Source organism: Brachyistius frenatus, unplaced genomic scaffold (assembly GCF_029030835.1).
Source record: "Brachyistius frenatus isolate BFR_SWC_R1_liver_20210118 unplaced genomic scaffold, ASM2903083v1 Contig_8, whole genome shotgun sequence".
NCBI lineage: Eukaryota > Metazoa > Chordata > Actinopteri > Embiotocidae > Brachyistius > Brachyistius frenatus.
Window position 1 is genome coordinate 268106 of NW_027210607.1, and position 15454 is coordinate 283559.

The 15454-nt window shown below is 41.5% G+C and overlaps 1 protein-coding gene across 1 annotated transcript; it reads left to right on the forward strand.

The window, feature by feature from the left end:
- The first annotated feature begins 3102 nt into the window (after window positions 1-3102).
- Window positions 3103-14284, forward strand: ogfrl1 (opioid growth factor receptor-like 1). The gene is made up of 7 exons (XM_069689815.1): window positions 3103-3420; window positions 4682-4768; window positions 4942-5020; window positions 5370-5448; window positions 6770-6836; window positions 7815-7960; window positions 10263-14284. Exons 1-7 carry the CDS (start codon window positions 3235-3237, stop codon window positions 10810-10812), a joined length of 1194 nt encoding a protein of 397 aa, XP_069545916.1. The 5' UTR covers window positions 3103-3234; the 3' UTR covers window positions 10813-14284.
- The last annotated feature ends 1170 nt before the right edge of the window (window positions 14285-15454 follow it).

Consider the following 15454-nt stretch of genomic DNA (forward strand, 5'->3'; position numbering starts at 1 on the left):
TGGGGTAAAATGTTTTATTATATTCTTGAAATGAATGCAAAATAGAAGTAGAGTATTTTCACTAGCGGCCTCAGCCTTATGGATCCCACCGTCTATGTGTCTAAGACATACATAAGGTTGTTCTCATAACACACTCTCATTCTACTTCCTTATTTAAAAAAAAAAAAAACGGTGCTAAAGCTTATTCCTCATTTTGTTGGTTACCTGTTCATGCTTCATGTTGTGATATGGTATCATATCATTTCCACTGTTTCCACAGTCTTTACTGAAATTGAAGCAGTTGACCTCTGTGCTTAATGCCACATAGGAAACCACAGCATGTTGATATAGTTTTAACATGTTTGCGGTTTTCAGATATTTCTGTTGCATCAATGCAGAGCTGAAACAGTTAGCTGACTAATCAATTAATCAGAATACATAATGACACCTTACATACACAAGACAATGCAGTGTGTGGTTAGGGCTGCTGACAGGGCAAAACAAGATGACTGAAAATGTAATGTTTGGCTCTAATCTTAACAAATTTTCAAAGCTTAACTATAATTTTTCACCTTTTTTTTCATAATTTTTTTCTGACAAAACAAAAATGTACTGTGGAAAATAATCTACAGATGATTCAGTATCCAAAGGGATTGTGGCCATATAGGTCTGTCACTATACATCATAAGGGTCATTATTATCCAGTGTTAACACGACACATAGTGACTGCAGCTTTGTTTAATTGTCAGTAATTGCACTCTACTGGTTCTATTTTAACATTATTTCATGATTTAATGTTACAGACACTCGACGTAGAACAACTGCACTAACACTTCAGTTCCTGTACGTGCTGACACAACAGAAACTACTCTGGTGATACTGTACAGCTGTATTTACTCTCGATTGGCTCATTCTGCAGTTTCACTTGATTTCCACATCCCATTTTTCTTTAACCAGCGGAATGACTCTAGCGTGACCTCAGTGACACAATCTTCCAGGTTGTTTCACCCGGCACAGCAGCAGCCCCAGCCGAAGGGCAGTACAAACCTCATGATCAGAGTCATGTCAATGACAGATGTCATTCATGCTGCCAAAAACTGGAGCCTCCCCACAGGTGAGTCCTCTTCCCGGTGTAAGAGTGGCCAAGCTACAGGCTCAACAAACAAAAGCATCTGCAAGGGTTGGACTCAGAGTGCTTTTGAAGGGCAATACTGATATTTTTATGGTAAGATTAAAGTTGCTTTTGATGATTTTAGCAGGAATCCGGAAACCTAATCAGTCTCAACAGACACTGCAGAATGTACATCAATAGGAGGAGGGCGTGTTTAATTTGACAAGAAATATGTAATCAAAAAGGAACATTCCTGACCAATATCATCCCCATGACAGCACTCTTTCACTGTATTATTTTCTTGATTGTAGGGTTACTTAAAAAGACGTCAAGGCCAATTTGTTGTGAGGTCAATTTGAAAGAAACTGGCTATTTTATTACCCACAACGCATTCATGGAAAGTCACCGTTTGGAATGACAACAAAAAGGCCAAAGAACTGTGCACTCGCAGGATTTTTTTTTTTCTGACAGCAATCATGAAATAAGTGAGCACACAGCTCCTGTTTCATGAGGAAAAAAGAAGAGGCACATGTGAAACTCCCAACCCCTGCGCTGCAACGGGAAACTCCTGTTTTTACGAACTGTTTCATTGAATCCATTCTCATCACAAATTTATGACACAAATGTGCCATGTTCTAATATGAGAAGTGAAAAATCATGTATATTCCCAGGAAGGGCTAACAGACGCTGCAACCATGGCGTAAATATTTCTCTGGTACATTTGACTTTTACTGACAATTTAAAGTTACCTTTTTTCACCATAACAGAGTAATTATTATGGATTTTATCCAAGCCTCAATCAGTAGGTGTTTGTAGGCTACATATATTTTGTTAAAAAGAAAAACAACTATCCACTTTGATCGTTTATTAATTTGAAATCTTAATTCCATAGAATTACCATATAAATTGATTGTCCGTAACAAGCGCCTTCACAGTTTCCTTTTGCTCCTGGTGTGACATTGATAATCCCTGTCCCAGGGTCACGTGACACAGCTCTGGTCCTGATGCTGCTGTTACTGGGACCCTGTATGGGGGGTGATTAATGCCGCAAGGCATCGGTAAAAGGAGAAGCAGGGCATCTGCCAACACAGTGGTAGATACTAAAATAAGTATGTGCAAACATAATTGCTTTCTTCAGCAATAAGCAATATTCAACATGCATTGTTCATGAAAATATTGGAATAAAAGGACAAAATATATAATTATGAGTTTATTTAGACATGTGCTGTTAACATGTTGCCAATTGACTTGAAGTGATTTGAGTTTCAGTTGCAGTTCAGCAAGATGAGCACAACCTTTATGTTTCCTAGAAGTTGGTCTGCTCTGCACACTACATTTAAAAATGTCAAAAATAGCATCACAGAAAAACAAAGGTTGCTACTGACTCACATTAACACTGATGCTTTAAATCCTATTAAGCTCACCAACAGAACATAAAGCAGTTCAAACAAGCACAAGCTTGAAATTACTACAGCGGTAAAGTGCACATTAATGCAGCAGTAATATTTATCCAAAAGCATTGCATGTAACAGTAAAACACTGACTACGAGCATTTTTTTCTGCGTAGTGTGTACGTTTACTTATGATACTTGAAGTAGGTGACATGTTGCTGATAATAGCCGACTTACTTTACTGAAGTAAAGTTCTGAATGCAGGACTTTCACATGTTGAGTATTTCCAGTGTGGTAACAGTACCCTTACTTAGTGAAGGACCTGAAAATGTCTTTCACAACTACAAAACTGACTGTAACACTAAACTATGTCTTTTTTATTTTAGTTAGGCTATTTAATTGCTTGTCTGTTGACATAAAGTCACTGCTGAGTTGGCTTGTTGATATTTATATTAACCATCTGTGGCCTACGATTGATTCTTATCCAGCTGTTCTTTACTTTTGTAGTGTTAAGAACTCCTCTCGCCGCTGCGCGGCACCAATTACCCGCCATACAAAAACCGCGCATCATCGCTGCTGATCTGGAAATTCCCCTTTCTGCCATTTAAAAGCTCCGCTCTGAGGGCAGCGCGAGCCCACCGCCAAACCAAAACCCGAGTCTGCGAGCATCATTATGTAGTATTTAGTGTAAGAAAGAGAATAATAATATTAAAAAAAAAGAGAGAGAGAGAGGCAGAGTTGCATGCTTTTTAAATGGGAAATTTGGTGGGCAGCTGGCGTTTCAAGGAGCCGAGCACCGTTGAGGAATGCGACTCGACGTGGGGATCGGACTCGGAGAGCGACGAGCCGGGGGCGGAGGATGACAGCGGCATCTCCGACTCCGTCAGCCCGGCGGAGAGCGAGCGGGCCGCCGGGCACACCGGAGACACGTCCCCGCAGGTACGGTGTTTGGTGCATGTGGTGACCTAACGGAGAGAGAAAGCGGGGCACGGTGCGGTAACATGTGTGCCACCGGCAGCGCACACTATTGACAAGGCCAGGACACAGTAAGGGCAACCGTAGTAGCCCCGGTACATGCCGCTGTGTGGGAGAGCGTGCAGCTAACGCCAAACTTCATTCAAAAATATGTCAGTTTAACGTAACCTTGGTAACAGGCAAAGATAGACACTCAAAGTGAACTTCACTGAGTCACTGACAAACAGTCCTCGGTGTGGCATTGAATCCAGCAGGCAGCACAGATGTCATAAAATATGACAGATTTAAAAATTAATTGACATCATTTTTTATTTTTTATAACTAACATACAGTAGCATATAAATATATATATATATATATATATATGCTACTGTATGTTCTGTATGTCATACCATATTTGGTGATGACATACAGTTATTAAATATAGATAATTAACCCTAACCCCAAGTCTACACTGACTGCCTGCTGGTTTATTTAAAAAAATTGAAATACTTTATTAGACTAGAGGCCTATGATTATGATTTATGAATGATCAGAATGTGTTATTAGACTGCTTCCCACTGTGTAGAAATATTAAAAACAGCAGGTTTTAACTGGTTTCACAAATTGGAACACTTTTTGTTGTATTATTTCATATTGTCTAAACCAGACTTCTTTCATATTTTTGGCTAATTTTGTGTTAAAGGGATGTCTCTAAAGTTAGGAAGCAGATATGTGATGTTCAGTATCAGGTCAAACCACACAAAGACTGGAAGCATGATTCATGACAAAGCTTGTGATATTCAGACTTTTTTTTGAAACAATATAACAGCTTGGTTTTCATATGATTTATAAACTGGAGTCTATATGTTGAAGATAAATGTGAGAGGATCTGGCCCAGTGTAACACTGCGAGCCTCTCTGACCAGTGGAAATTAGCATGACCCAGATTATATTGGAGAATGAGATCTAGTTTCTGGCGTCCTTTTGTTGCGATTATACAGCAGCGCTGATGTGAATTGTCCTCCTTTGCTGGAAAGAAATGAATGATGACAGCCCTCGACCTCAAAAGCAAAGTCAGTGCTTTTAATTCGGCTGAATGGCAGATGAGCGCTACACTGCATCTGTTCTAACACAGCATGTTTTTTTTTATTTCAGAGCTGCATTTTCAACCATTTCCTTTTTTTCTTTCATTTATTTTTTGTCTTCTTTTTATTTCTTTATATCTTTCTTACTTCCTCTCCCAGCTGACTGACTCCCCGGAGTCTGCTCCGAAAATGAAGAGGAGTTTCTATGCCGCCCGGGACCTCTACAAATACCGTCACAGCTACCCGGTACACACACACACACACACACACACACACACACACACACACACACACACACACACACACACACACACACACACACACACACCTGTGCCACCAAATGTAGTGCAAATGTAGCTTTTCAATGCATTCAAACACACACACGCTAATGTTTTTGATCTGTGTGTGTTCCTGTGAAGAACTATAAAAAGTCCCGGCAGCCCAACGAGTACCGTAACCTGCGCTTCTACCTAAACAAGATCCCTCTCGTACCTGATGGTGAGACCACACACACACACACACACACACACACACACACACACACACACACACACACACACACACACTCCCACGCAGACCTCTGAACACTGGAGAGAAGTGATGTTAGCTCTGGGTTTAGTGAGTTTTGTTTGGCTAAAGGTCATGTTGGATTGGGAAAGCCCAGCAGATTAGTGGACTGATCCCATGTTTGAACACGCTTATACACACACACACACACACACACACACACACACACACACACACACACACACACACACACACACACTCATACACGAACAAACACACACTAGCACACACACTCTCTAGAAAGGTGCGTGGTAGCTAATTAGCCCCCGTCTCTCCTCAGGTATCTACATAGAAGAGATCCTTTCGAAGTGGAGAGGCGACTACGACAAACTGGAGCACAATCACACCTACATTCAGTGGTGAGACATTTCAGCCGTCTGGCTGTTCGTATGCTTGCTTTATTTTCCCGTCCACTTGTCAAGTAAATGTCAAGAGAAATAAAGTGAGGGTCAGCTTTACTCCTTCAACGTAACGCTCAGGACGTTTTAGAGCAGGGGTGTCAAACATACGGCCCGCGGGCCGGATCCGGCCCGCCAGAGGGTCCAGCTCGGCCCGCCGGATGACTCTGCTAAGTGGGAAAATTACAGAAAGACATAAATTGCATTTCTATGAGAATATGGACGTTTATGAGTACAAACGTTTTGTAATTTTTTTTTTAATCGATCCAGTAATTGCTTCAAAAACAGCATAAATGCGACGTCTGCTCCAGAGGAAGAAGCGCTCGTTGTCACAGGCAGCAGCGCTCGCTGCCAGGGAATCTGCAGAGGAGAGCCCAGGCAGATAAACAGTGGGCTGATGTCTGAGTTTTTGCTCTTTATGTTTCTGGTTTATTGTAGAAAGACCTTAAAACAGGGTTTATCATCCAAAAGCCTTCACCAATGATTTAAACATAGAGAAATATGCGTTATTATGCTATGATTTTACTGGTCTGGCCCACTTGACATCAAAGTGGGCAGTATGTGGCCCCTTAACTAAAATGAGTTTGACACCCCTGTTTTAGAGGAAGGAATTTGTATTTGACCGCTCCGTCCCCACCGAGCCTCATGTTGTCACACGTAGCGTGCAGCTTATGTGAAATTCTCCGTCTTTTGGATTTTGAACAGTGGCAGATAAAAGCATGCTTCTCATTTCTCTGTCTCTGGCTGTCTGTTTAATTATTCCAGCTGTTTTAAACAGAAACCTTTTAAAAGGCGTTAATTATTCTCTTTGTGGCTGTATGTCCCACTGGCCTCACCAGGTGATTATCCATATAGAAACGGCATTGAAATACATTGCAGTGTACAGCTGGTTAGTACTGTAGCTCCAAGACCGGGTCTCACTCAGTGAGGTGATACCGGAGTTTTTTTTTAATGCTGCCAGTAAACCCACAAACTAATACAATGTAATGTTATGTAACAGCTGTGTGTGGTGAGCTGGTCGGCTGGACATGCTAAACATCTGCAGCTCCTCTGATTGATAAGTTACTGCTGTGGGAAGGTTTTAGCAAACAGCCATCATACAGCCTGTATGAACACCGTTCAGAAGGGCCCATAGTGTTACAGCGTTATTCTAATTTGGCAGAGGGAACAGTAAAATGACAATGTAATAATCTGCATTATTTAGTAAGCAAATGTCTTTTCATCGAAAACTCTCTTTCATTTCATCACGTCTTTTTCTTTTTACTCTTTTTCTGCGTGCCAGGCTGTTCCCATTAAGAGAACAAGGGCTCAACTTCTACGCACATGAACTGACTCAGGACGAGATCAAAGTAAGTCACATGCAGGGTTTTTCCACTGCGCTGCGTTAAACCGTGACGACACGCCTTTCACCTGCAGCCTCACAGCGGCTGACGGCTGCCAGGCAGACCGACCCACACTGATCTCCCCTCCTTCCCTCGGAGGTGTCTGTCTGAAACGTCTCTCAGTACTTTTGTTGCTTGGATTTCACTATCTGTGGTTTGGATTGTAGTTTCGCTCCCGTGTGTCTATGTGCATGCAGGTATCAGCCTCATTTTACGATCCACTGGTGACGTTCAGCCACGTTAGAGCTGACCGGATGTTACTGCGGCTGCAAGCCCAAGTTTCACTCTAAAAGCCTTTTAACTGGCAAACTGTTAGGATTCAAAGTGTTTATCATACGTTAATAAGCGTCATTAGCAGTTCGGGTATATTACAGAACCTCTCGGTGCACTGCAGTGGAAAGCAAACACACGCACACTGGAAAACCCCTAAAGGACAGCGTTTCATCCAGACAGAGTTTTTGTGAATGATTTGTTTGTTTCCTCGTTGCAGGACTGTTTACCACAGTTGAGCGATTCCATCTTACATCCAACCAAAATATTAAAACCATTTCTTTTACCATAAGAACATTTAATAAGTCACTCAAATGGGACCCAAAAAAAAAAAAAAACCACACCAAAAAAATGCTGAGAGAATATTTTAAAGTAAATCTGATGTCAGTTTGAGAAGAACCGACGTCTTAAGGAGTTTCCCCACTCAGCTGTTTATTTCCCAAATGTTCTAGTTCATCTTAAGCTATTTTTTACAATGATGCGTTTTTAAATTGATTCACACTCTCATTTTTAACGGGTGCAAACGTGTGCGACTGAATTCAGATGTGATTGAGGTGACATCACAATGTGTTTACATACAGTTTTAACGACTCCATCTGATCACCCTAAACAGAAAGGTGTTGTTGTGCGGTACCCGTCCGCTGCTTTCTGATCTGTTGCGTTCGATCCCGTCAGGAATTCCAAAGCACTCGGGAGGCCAAGCGCAGATTCCTGGCGGCCTATTCCCTGATGTTGGATTTCTATGGCGTGAAACTGCTGGATAAGAGCGGGAACGTTGCTCGGGCTCCCAACTGGCAGGAGCGCTTCCAGCACCTTAATGAGTAAGCACAAAAACACACACTCACGTCAACACACTGCGGCAGCTCGAGGGCACAAAATTACAGACTGAATTTGTCTGAACTTTTCGCTCTGTTGCCAATCGCTGCTCTGGTGTCCTTTAGCAAGGCAATCACTCCAAACCCTCTGCAACTTAATTGTTCTTGTCTCAGCAGCCAAATGTGAAACGGCATGTTTAAAGTCAACAAGCAGATGGTGAAAGGGTAATTTAAAGGGAGAATTTTTTTTTCCTTTCACATTCTATTTTGATGGTTTTGTGGCCTGAGATAAGTTATTGCCTTTTCTTGCCTGAATGCCACATTTTGCAGTTTGCACTTCAAAGTATGTTTCTCCTTGAACTCAGCATGAGCTCAGTGCTATAACTACAACCTCCTCAGGTCACAAACCTCCTCCAAACCTTAGCCTCTAATGCTAATTGTTGCCGTTAATCCCAAACAACATTAAAAAAAATAAATAAATAAAAACGCTCCACCATAAAACAGCTGCTCAATCCAGTTTTATTCCCCTCTCATGCCTTTAATACCCCACTAAGAATAAACAGACTTCTGCAGTTTCTAGATTTAAACAACTATCGGAAACAATAATTAATAGTTTGTTCTCTGTGTCTCAAAGTCCTCAGTCTGTACATCATCAGGATATATGCCTTTATAATAATAAAAATAATAATAATAAACTTTCTTTGGATAGCACCTTTTATACCAGAAATTCAGCTGAAAGTGCTCCACAGCAAGAACATGACCTGCAGTGTTTCACATAAGAACAGATATAAAGGAACATTTAAAAATATAGAAAAGAAATTAGATGCATAAGAACAGATCAAATGCATACAATTAAACACAAATAGAGTTCAAATATAAAATAAGCAAATGTATTTTTAAAGACGTGGTAGTGCAGGAGGGCTTCAGGTGTAGCTAGCTAAAGGCTAAAGTAAAGAGATATGCTTCGAGCTTTCTCTTGAAAGTATTGAATGAGCAGCTTCCCTGATATCTAACAGGTAGTTTGTTCCGCAGCTTTGGAGCGTCGCTGACAGAAGCTGAATCCCCAATTTGTTTCGGCTGTTGCTGGGAACCTCCAATAAACCAGCAGCAGATGATCTCAGTGTTCCTGAAGGCTCGTAGTTCACCAGAGAATTAGAGATATGTTGTTAACCTGGTGTGAACAGACCCAATTTCACTCCTTGAATATACGAGTCTGGGTACCCTCCATAGAGAATACTGGGCGTAGACCTCGGGTTAACTTTAACCAATCGGCATGCGCCGAAACCGGCCGACACTCTGTCACCGCTGCAACTACCTACCGTGTCCACCGAAGTGTTTTTCCTGAGCACAGCGTATTTTTAAACCGTTTTAATGAACGACTGCAACTCGACGAGGCGCTGATCGTTTATTCTGTGCTAAACGTTCTGCGATTTCTTTCAGTCAACAAGAGTTAAACATTTTTAATGCTGCGCTCGTCACGTGGTCGCCGATCGGTCCGCCCTTCAGAGTGCCTGTGCAGGCGCTCATACGAGACAACTTACCAGACTGTTATCACAGTGAAGAAAAACGAAGCTGGGAGCGACAGGTGGGCGGAGCCAGGCTAACATGTTGTACCGCCACCATCACCCTTTCACCGCCATCGAGACTAGACACCAAACACTACTTGGGTTGTTCCATTTTTAAATGTAATATTTAACTCATAGTTTACAGTCTGGACATCAACATATTTAACCCGCCAACACTGTAAAACGTCACAGTAAATGTTGTCTGTCAGTCTACGGTTGTCAGCAGTCCACAGCTGTCCATAAAGGGTAGTGATGAGGGATACATGGTATTATTCCATACCAACACTGCACTGACCAGTACTTCGTCATAGTCGGGTTACTGACAACCACTTAATTACACATAGGCACATGAAGAAATTGAAAGAAACACACACAACCACAATCCAAACATGCCCTCTACCTCATGGCCTCATCATTAATCGTTTAACAATCAAGCTGTTCTGTCTCTTCAGGCAATCATGGACCTTCAATCCCAAAACTGATATTGGCTTGGATTTTATAAGACTGTGAGAGTCCTTTTTCACTGCAGACATTTGGAGTTGTGAGCATTAATGAGGGCTCATTCAAGTTTCTCAGTAACTCAGTGTCAGCATGTACCGTAGCACGCCTGTACTTTGCTTCTGAGACATATAAAAAAAAATTAAAAAAAAGGGGGGGGGATGGTTATAAGCAGCAGATCATTCTGATTTATCATAATTCTCTTTCTCAAGTAAACCTTTTTCCTCCTCCTTCGTTCTTTAAAGATCCCACCACAACTACCTGCGAATCACTCGCATCCTCAAGTCCCTTGGCGAGCTCGGCTACGAGGCGTTCAAAGCCCCGCTGGTTCGCTTCTTCCTGGAGGAATCGCTGTACCAGATCACCCTCGCCAACATGCAGCACAGCGTCCTGGAGTACTACGTCTACACCATCCGCCTGCCCGCCACCCGCCGACGCCTGCTCCGCTACGCCCGCAAGCACTACCGGCCCGCCCACGCCTTCCTCTGGGGGCCGCCGCCGAAGAGGCGAGGCGGCGGTGCTGGAGGGAGCGTGGGCGCTGGAAGCAGCGGGATCAGAGCGCCTGCTCCAACACCGGAGCTACAGAGGCGGGGGGAGGAGAGCATCACCTCCATGTCTGCAAGTAGCGGAATTATTGTGTCTTCCCATGATGCCATAATGTGCCAGGACCTGGCTGGAGGAGGGCCGAAGGGCTGCATGGGGGTCGGCTCCAACATGGCAGGACTGGAGGGAGCGCTGATGATGGCGGGGGCGAGGAAAGAGAGGAATGTGTACAACGAGATCGTTCCTTTGTAGGGAATGTGGTTTTAAAAGCAGAAAACAAAACAAAGGTTTTTAAAATGAACCAGTTCAAATGTAAGATAACAAGTTTGTGGAAGACCCATAAGGACACTGAACCACAGGGTCTTCAGGTCTTGGACTGATGAAAACACCACATTAGAACCATTTCAGGTTAAGGGCTGAGCAAAAACTCTATTAGTGGTTCATTGCAAATTAATCACCTTACAGTAACTTATTAGGTATTATAATGTGGGGCTGGGGAGGTGGGGGGTCTTTTTCTGAGCCAAGCTAAATGAACTTGTTTTGGACAAAATCCCAAAACCATCTGAACCAGTCGAGACCTAAATTTGTGTCGCAAGGCGTCTTTTTTTTTCACCTCATCAGGACTGAGGACCCAAAACAACTTGGACAGAACTTCGCCTTATTTCATGTTTTTGTCTGGAATTGAAATATAGTAACTGATATTTATGACCATGTCAGAGCCAAAAGTGTTCGCTGATTGAGCTCCTGGCGTTGCGATGGTTTTGGGAAACAAAGTCCTGCTTATTCAGTAGACGCTGTGGTTTGAGCTCCACCAAGCAACAAGCTGGACGGAGCTCACGTTGTACAGGTGCTGTAAAGAGAGCATCAGTCTTTGAGGATGGAGACCAAGAAGAATATATATATTTTTTATTTCATCCGCTGTAAAAAGGACAGAGAAAGCTAATTTGTCAGCAATACGTTTAGATTGACTTGAGATCCTCCATATTTTGTTTGTTAGCAGGCACACTTCAATTACGTGTCTCCTCTGCCATTTTACTCTCTCTACAACTTTGAGCTCGCCACTTTCTCCTAAAATTGTACAGAACTACACAGCATAAAGTCAAACTTGTGAGTGACTTGATATCTTTAAGAAACATTTCAGAATAGAAAGGCTTTTAGTGACATCACTACCTGTAAACTGCAACTGGCAGCACAGAGGTCCACTAAACAACTGGCTATGTGCAAAATGATGGCTAAATATAGTTATTGTTCATCGTCATTGTTTTAAATGCAGATTAATTGGATTAAAACACACATTTGATTAGAGGTGAGGGTTACTCTGCGAAGCTCGGCTCGCACTTTTGTAACTTTTTTTTTGTTTTATCTGTTGTGATTAAATTCCGCTGCTGCATTATTTAGTCGATGTTACAAATTAAATTGCTCAAATGTGAGGCATCAACATACATTTTTCCAAATACAGTAAAACACGAAGATTGTTTTTAGTTACAGGTATCAAACCTCCAGCCCAAAAATGATACCGTTTTTATGACAAGATCATGTTTAGACTGTAAAATGACAAAAAAGTCAGACTCAGTTGTCAACTAAGTTTTCATCAAATATGTAGAATATTTTTGGGCTATTTAGGACAGCATTCCAAAAATGAAAATAGAACACTTTCAGACGGTAACAAGCTGACTTAAAAATGTTCATGTCTACCGTCAGTGGTGAAAAGGAAGCTATATTATCTAGGTAGCGTGAGCAGCAGAAGCAAACGACATTAACGCTGTAACATTGAAATTGTGAAGAAATAAAACCTTTCTGTGTCGCCCAAAACATAACGAGCTAGCAGGCTATTTTAATGTCAAACTAAAAAATGCTAACATAGTTTCTGACAGTTCCAATAACTTTTACAAATGAAGCTACATTAGCTATTTAATGTCAGCAAAACACAGTAGTTTGAAGCTGTAACTTCACTAAATCCTGCACACTGCTCCTTTTAAAGGCAGAAAACAGCCTCACTTTTATCAAATCTTTCTATCCATCTACGGTGTGAATTTATAAATGCTTCTTCACACTTTTTCACAGAAGATTTGTGCCACTTGTTTGGCCTATTTTTTGAATGAATTTACCAAAAATGACGGGACACGCAGTAGATCAGAATGTGTTTTATGAATGCCTTTAATTGGAGCACGAGACACGAGTAGATATGCCTCTATAGACAGTGAACATTGAATTATGACACGTCATCGCAGGTCATATATTTGTTTTGTTGAAGAAATGAGGGCCCTGCTGTGTTTCTATGACAAACACAGCGACATCTTTGACAGAATCATTCAAGCTTTAATAAATTTGTCGGAGCAGAACGATGCTTTTTTTCAGATGTTATTGCAGAAAGCCTCCATTAGCCTCGCTGCCACGGAACGTGTGTGTCATCTAAAAGCCTTCTATACTGAAATGAAAAAGGTGACTGGATGCGGATAGTGACTGAAGTTAATGTGATGTGTGGTGTGTGTTGCACTATTTGGACAATCTGTGTCTTCCTGGTAAAAGTGCTGTAGGTTTCCCCAAATAGTTGCGCATTATAAACATGACATATTGTTGCCATATCGTCAAACTCTGCAATAATTTGACTTTATGATATGTCAAATTGAACAGCCATGTATACATAGTTCCTGACAATAGTGTAGCTTGTGAATTTTAAAACTCGTTGACAGCTTGTAGGGCTAAGTTTGTAGAAGCGCAGCTGCTGATATTTTTGTCAAATATCGGCAGCAAAATAGTGCGTCATCGAGAATGTCGAACCCTCCACTTTAATCTGACTCTCTGAAAACCAGACTTATTCATTCTTTCAGGGTCTGAGATGTTGTTGAGTAACATCACATCATCACACTCAGCACTCCCTCGCTTCTATTACGCTAAAACAAAAAACAACATTTAGCCCGAGACATCAGGAAGTGTGTATCAGACTGTCCAATCAGCCTACACACACACAAACTAAGGCACTCTTTGGTATTATTTTACAACAGAGGTGCGTTCCCGGTTGCAGCAGATGGAAGTCTGCGAAGCTGAAATCTGTGAGGTGGGAGACAGATTTTAGCGCGTTTCAACGCTTCCTCCCGACTTGTTCTTCCTGTAGGATGCGGCCTTGTTTCCAACTCGCTCACAAGGCTTCTACATCGCTCCCCAGCTAAATGTATCTGATATAATTGTAAAAATAACTTTTCAGGTGAATTGTATGATAATATGGGCTCAAGTATTTGAATTTTTAGTATACTGTACATGTACATATATGTGTGTGTGAGAGCGTTAGCGTGTGTGAGAGTGTGTGTGTGTGTGTGTGTGTGATGATCTTAAGTGCCTTTTTTGTATTTTTTATTTCATCTGTATGCTGTAAGGACTGTCTTTTCCCAACTTATTTCCTCTACATCCTGTTTTTTTGTACAGCATTTTGATATTTAAATTATGGTTTGCATTATAGTCATATACAGTAGGAGTATCAATGTACAGTAACAGCAGGAATAAATCCCATAGGAGTTGGTGTAGAGGAGAGGTTAATACTATATAATACTTGAAATTGTTTGTATCTGGCTTATTTAATAAAATGTGATTGTTCTATAGATGAATATTCACTTTTCTTGCTGGACATACCAGTGGGGCTTTTTTTCAGTATAGACAGACAATAACTAAACATCTGCCCTGAAATGTGAATTTTGCCACAATGAACTCCAATAAAAATGGGGATGTGCATTAAGAACGTCGTCGTCGTCTGGATGTGTTTAAGGAACCGTACTTTGCACTGTGTATTGCATGCTTGTTATAGATGTTGTAAATGTGTTTGTCAGGTGCAAAACTAACCTGAAAGCAGCACTAATCCCATCGGTTGAGGAAAACCTCGGTGGTTGGAGCCAAAGAAGCGTAGTTTATCTGCCAACAGATATCACTGTTAAATAAGCTCACAGTGGAGGATTAGACACACAAAGGGATTCATCTTTGAATACTAAGATGATCTGCCTGACTATTGAAACACCACTGATGTCAGAACCTCTAATATGAGTGGAATTAAAGCAATATTAATAAGTGCATCGATGCCCTGTGCGCCACAGAACAAAGGAAATAACTCAAATGAGAGGTAAAAGGGGCGATGTTAGACAGAAGTGGAACAGAAAATGATCTAAAGCTTAAAAGAATCAAACAGCTGACTCCCCTGACAGTCAGAAAGCAGCACATACCGAGAAAAGACAGTTCTTCACACCTACACACACCGAACAACGGACAGACTGAGTGCATCGCGGTCCAAACAGCAGCGGACACCCCAGACTGTCACTCCACATCACGACCTTCAGGGCAACTCGAGTGAAGCCCCCGTTTCTGACATTTAATTCTGACATTTATTTCTCATAAAGTTCTGCAGTTTAAAAACGCTGACTGCACGAATGCTCTGGAGGGAAGGTGAACTTCTCGGAAACAGCTCCGGAGACTTTTAATTGGAGACTTTCCTTTTTTACCAAGACAAATAAATTGTTTATCCTGATATTTAAAAAAATGACTGACAGTTCAAATTGTACCTACATTTGTCCCATTACGCTTCAAGCAATTATTTTTGCTACTGTGTCCCATTGAAACTAAACTGCATGATTTCTCTGCTGCATCCTACTCACCCCGCAGAATGCTGCTGGGTTTCGGTCTACATACTGTAGATGGTGAACCTCTTTTCATTTGGTCATGAATGGATTTTAAGTGTAAAGAAGCGTAACATTACAATGTTAATCGGCTGCCACAAGTTGACATGGGCACTGGTTACCAGACAGAAGTTTGTCACGTCAATTTACACAACAAAAAAGCCACTTTACATGAACAAAAGTCAATATTTGAACTATTTGAGCTGCTATCTCCTCATCTACAAATATACACCGGC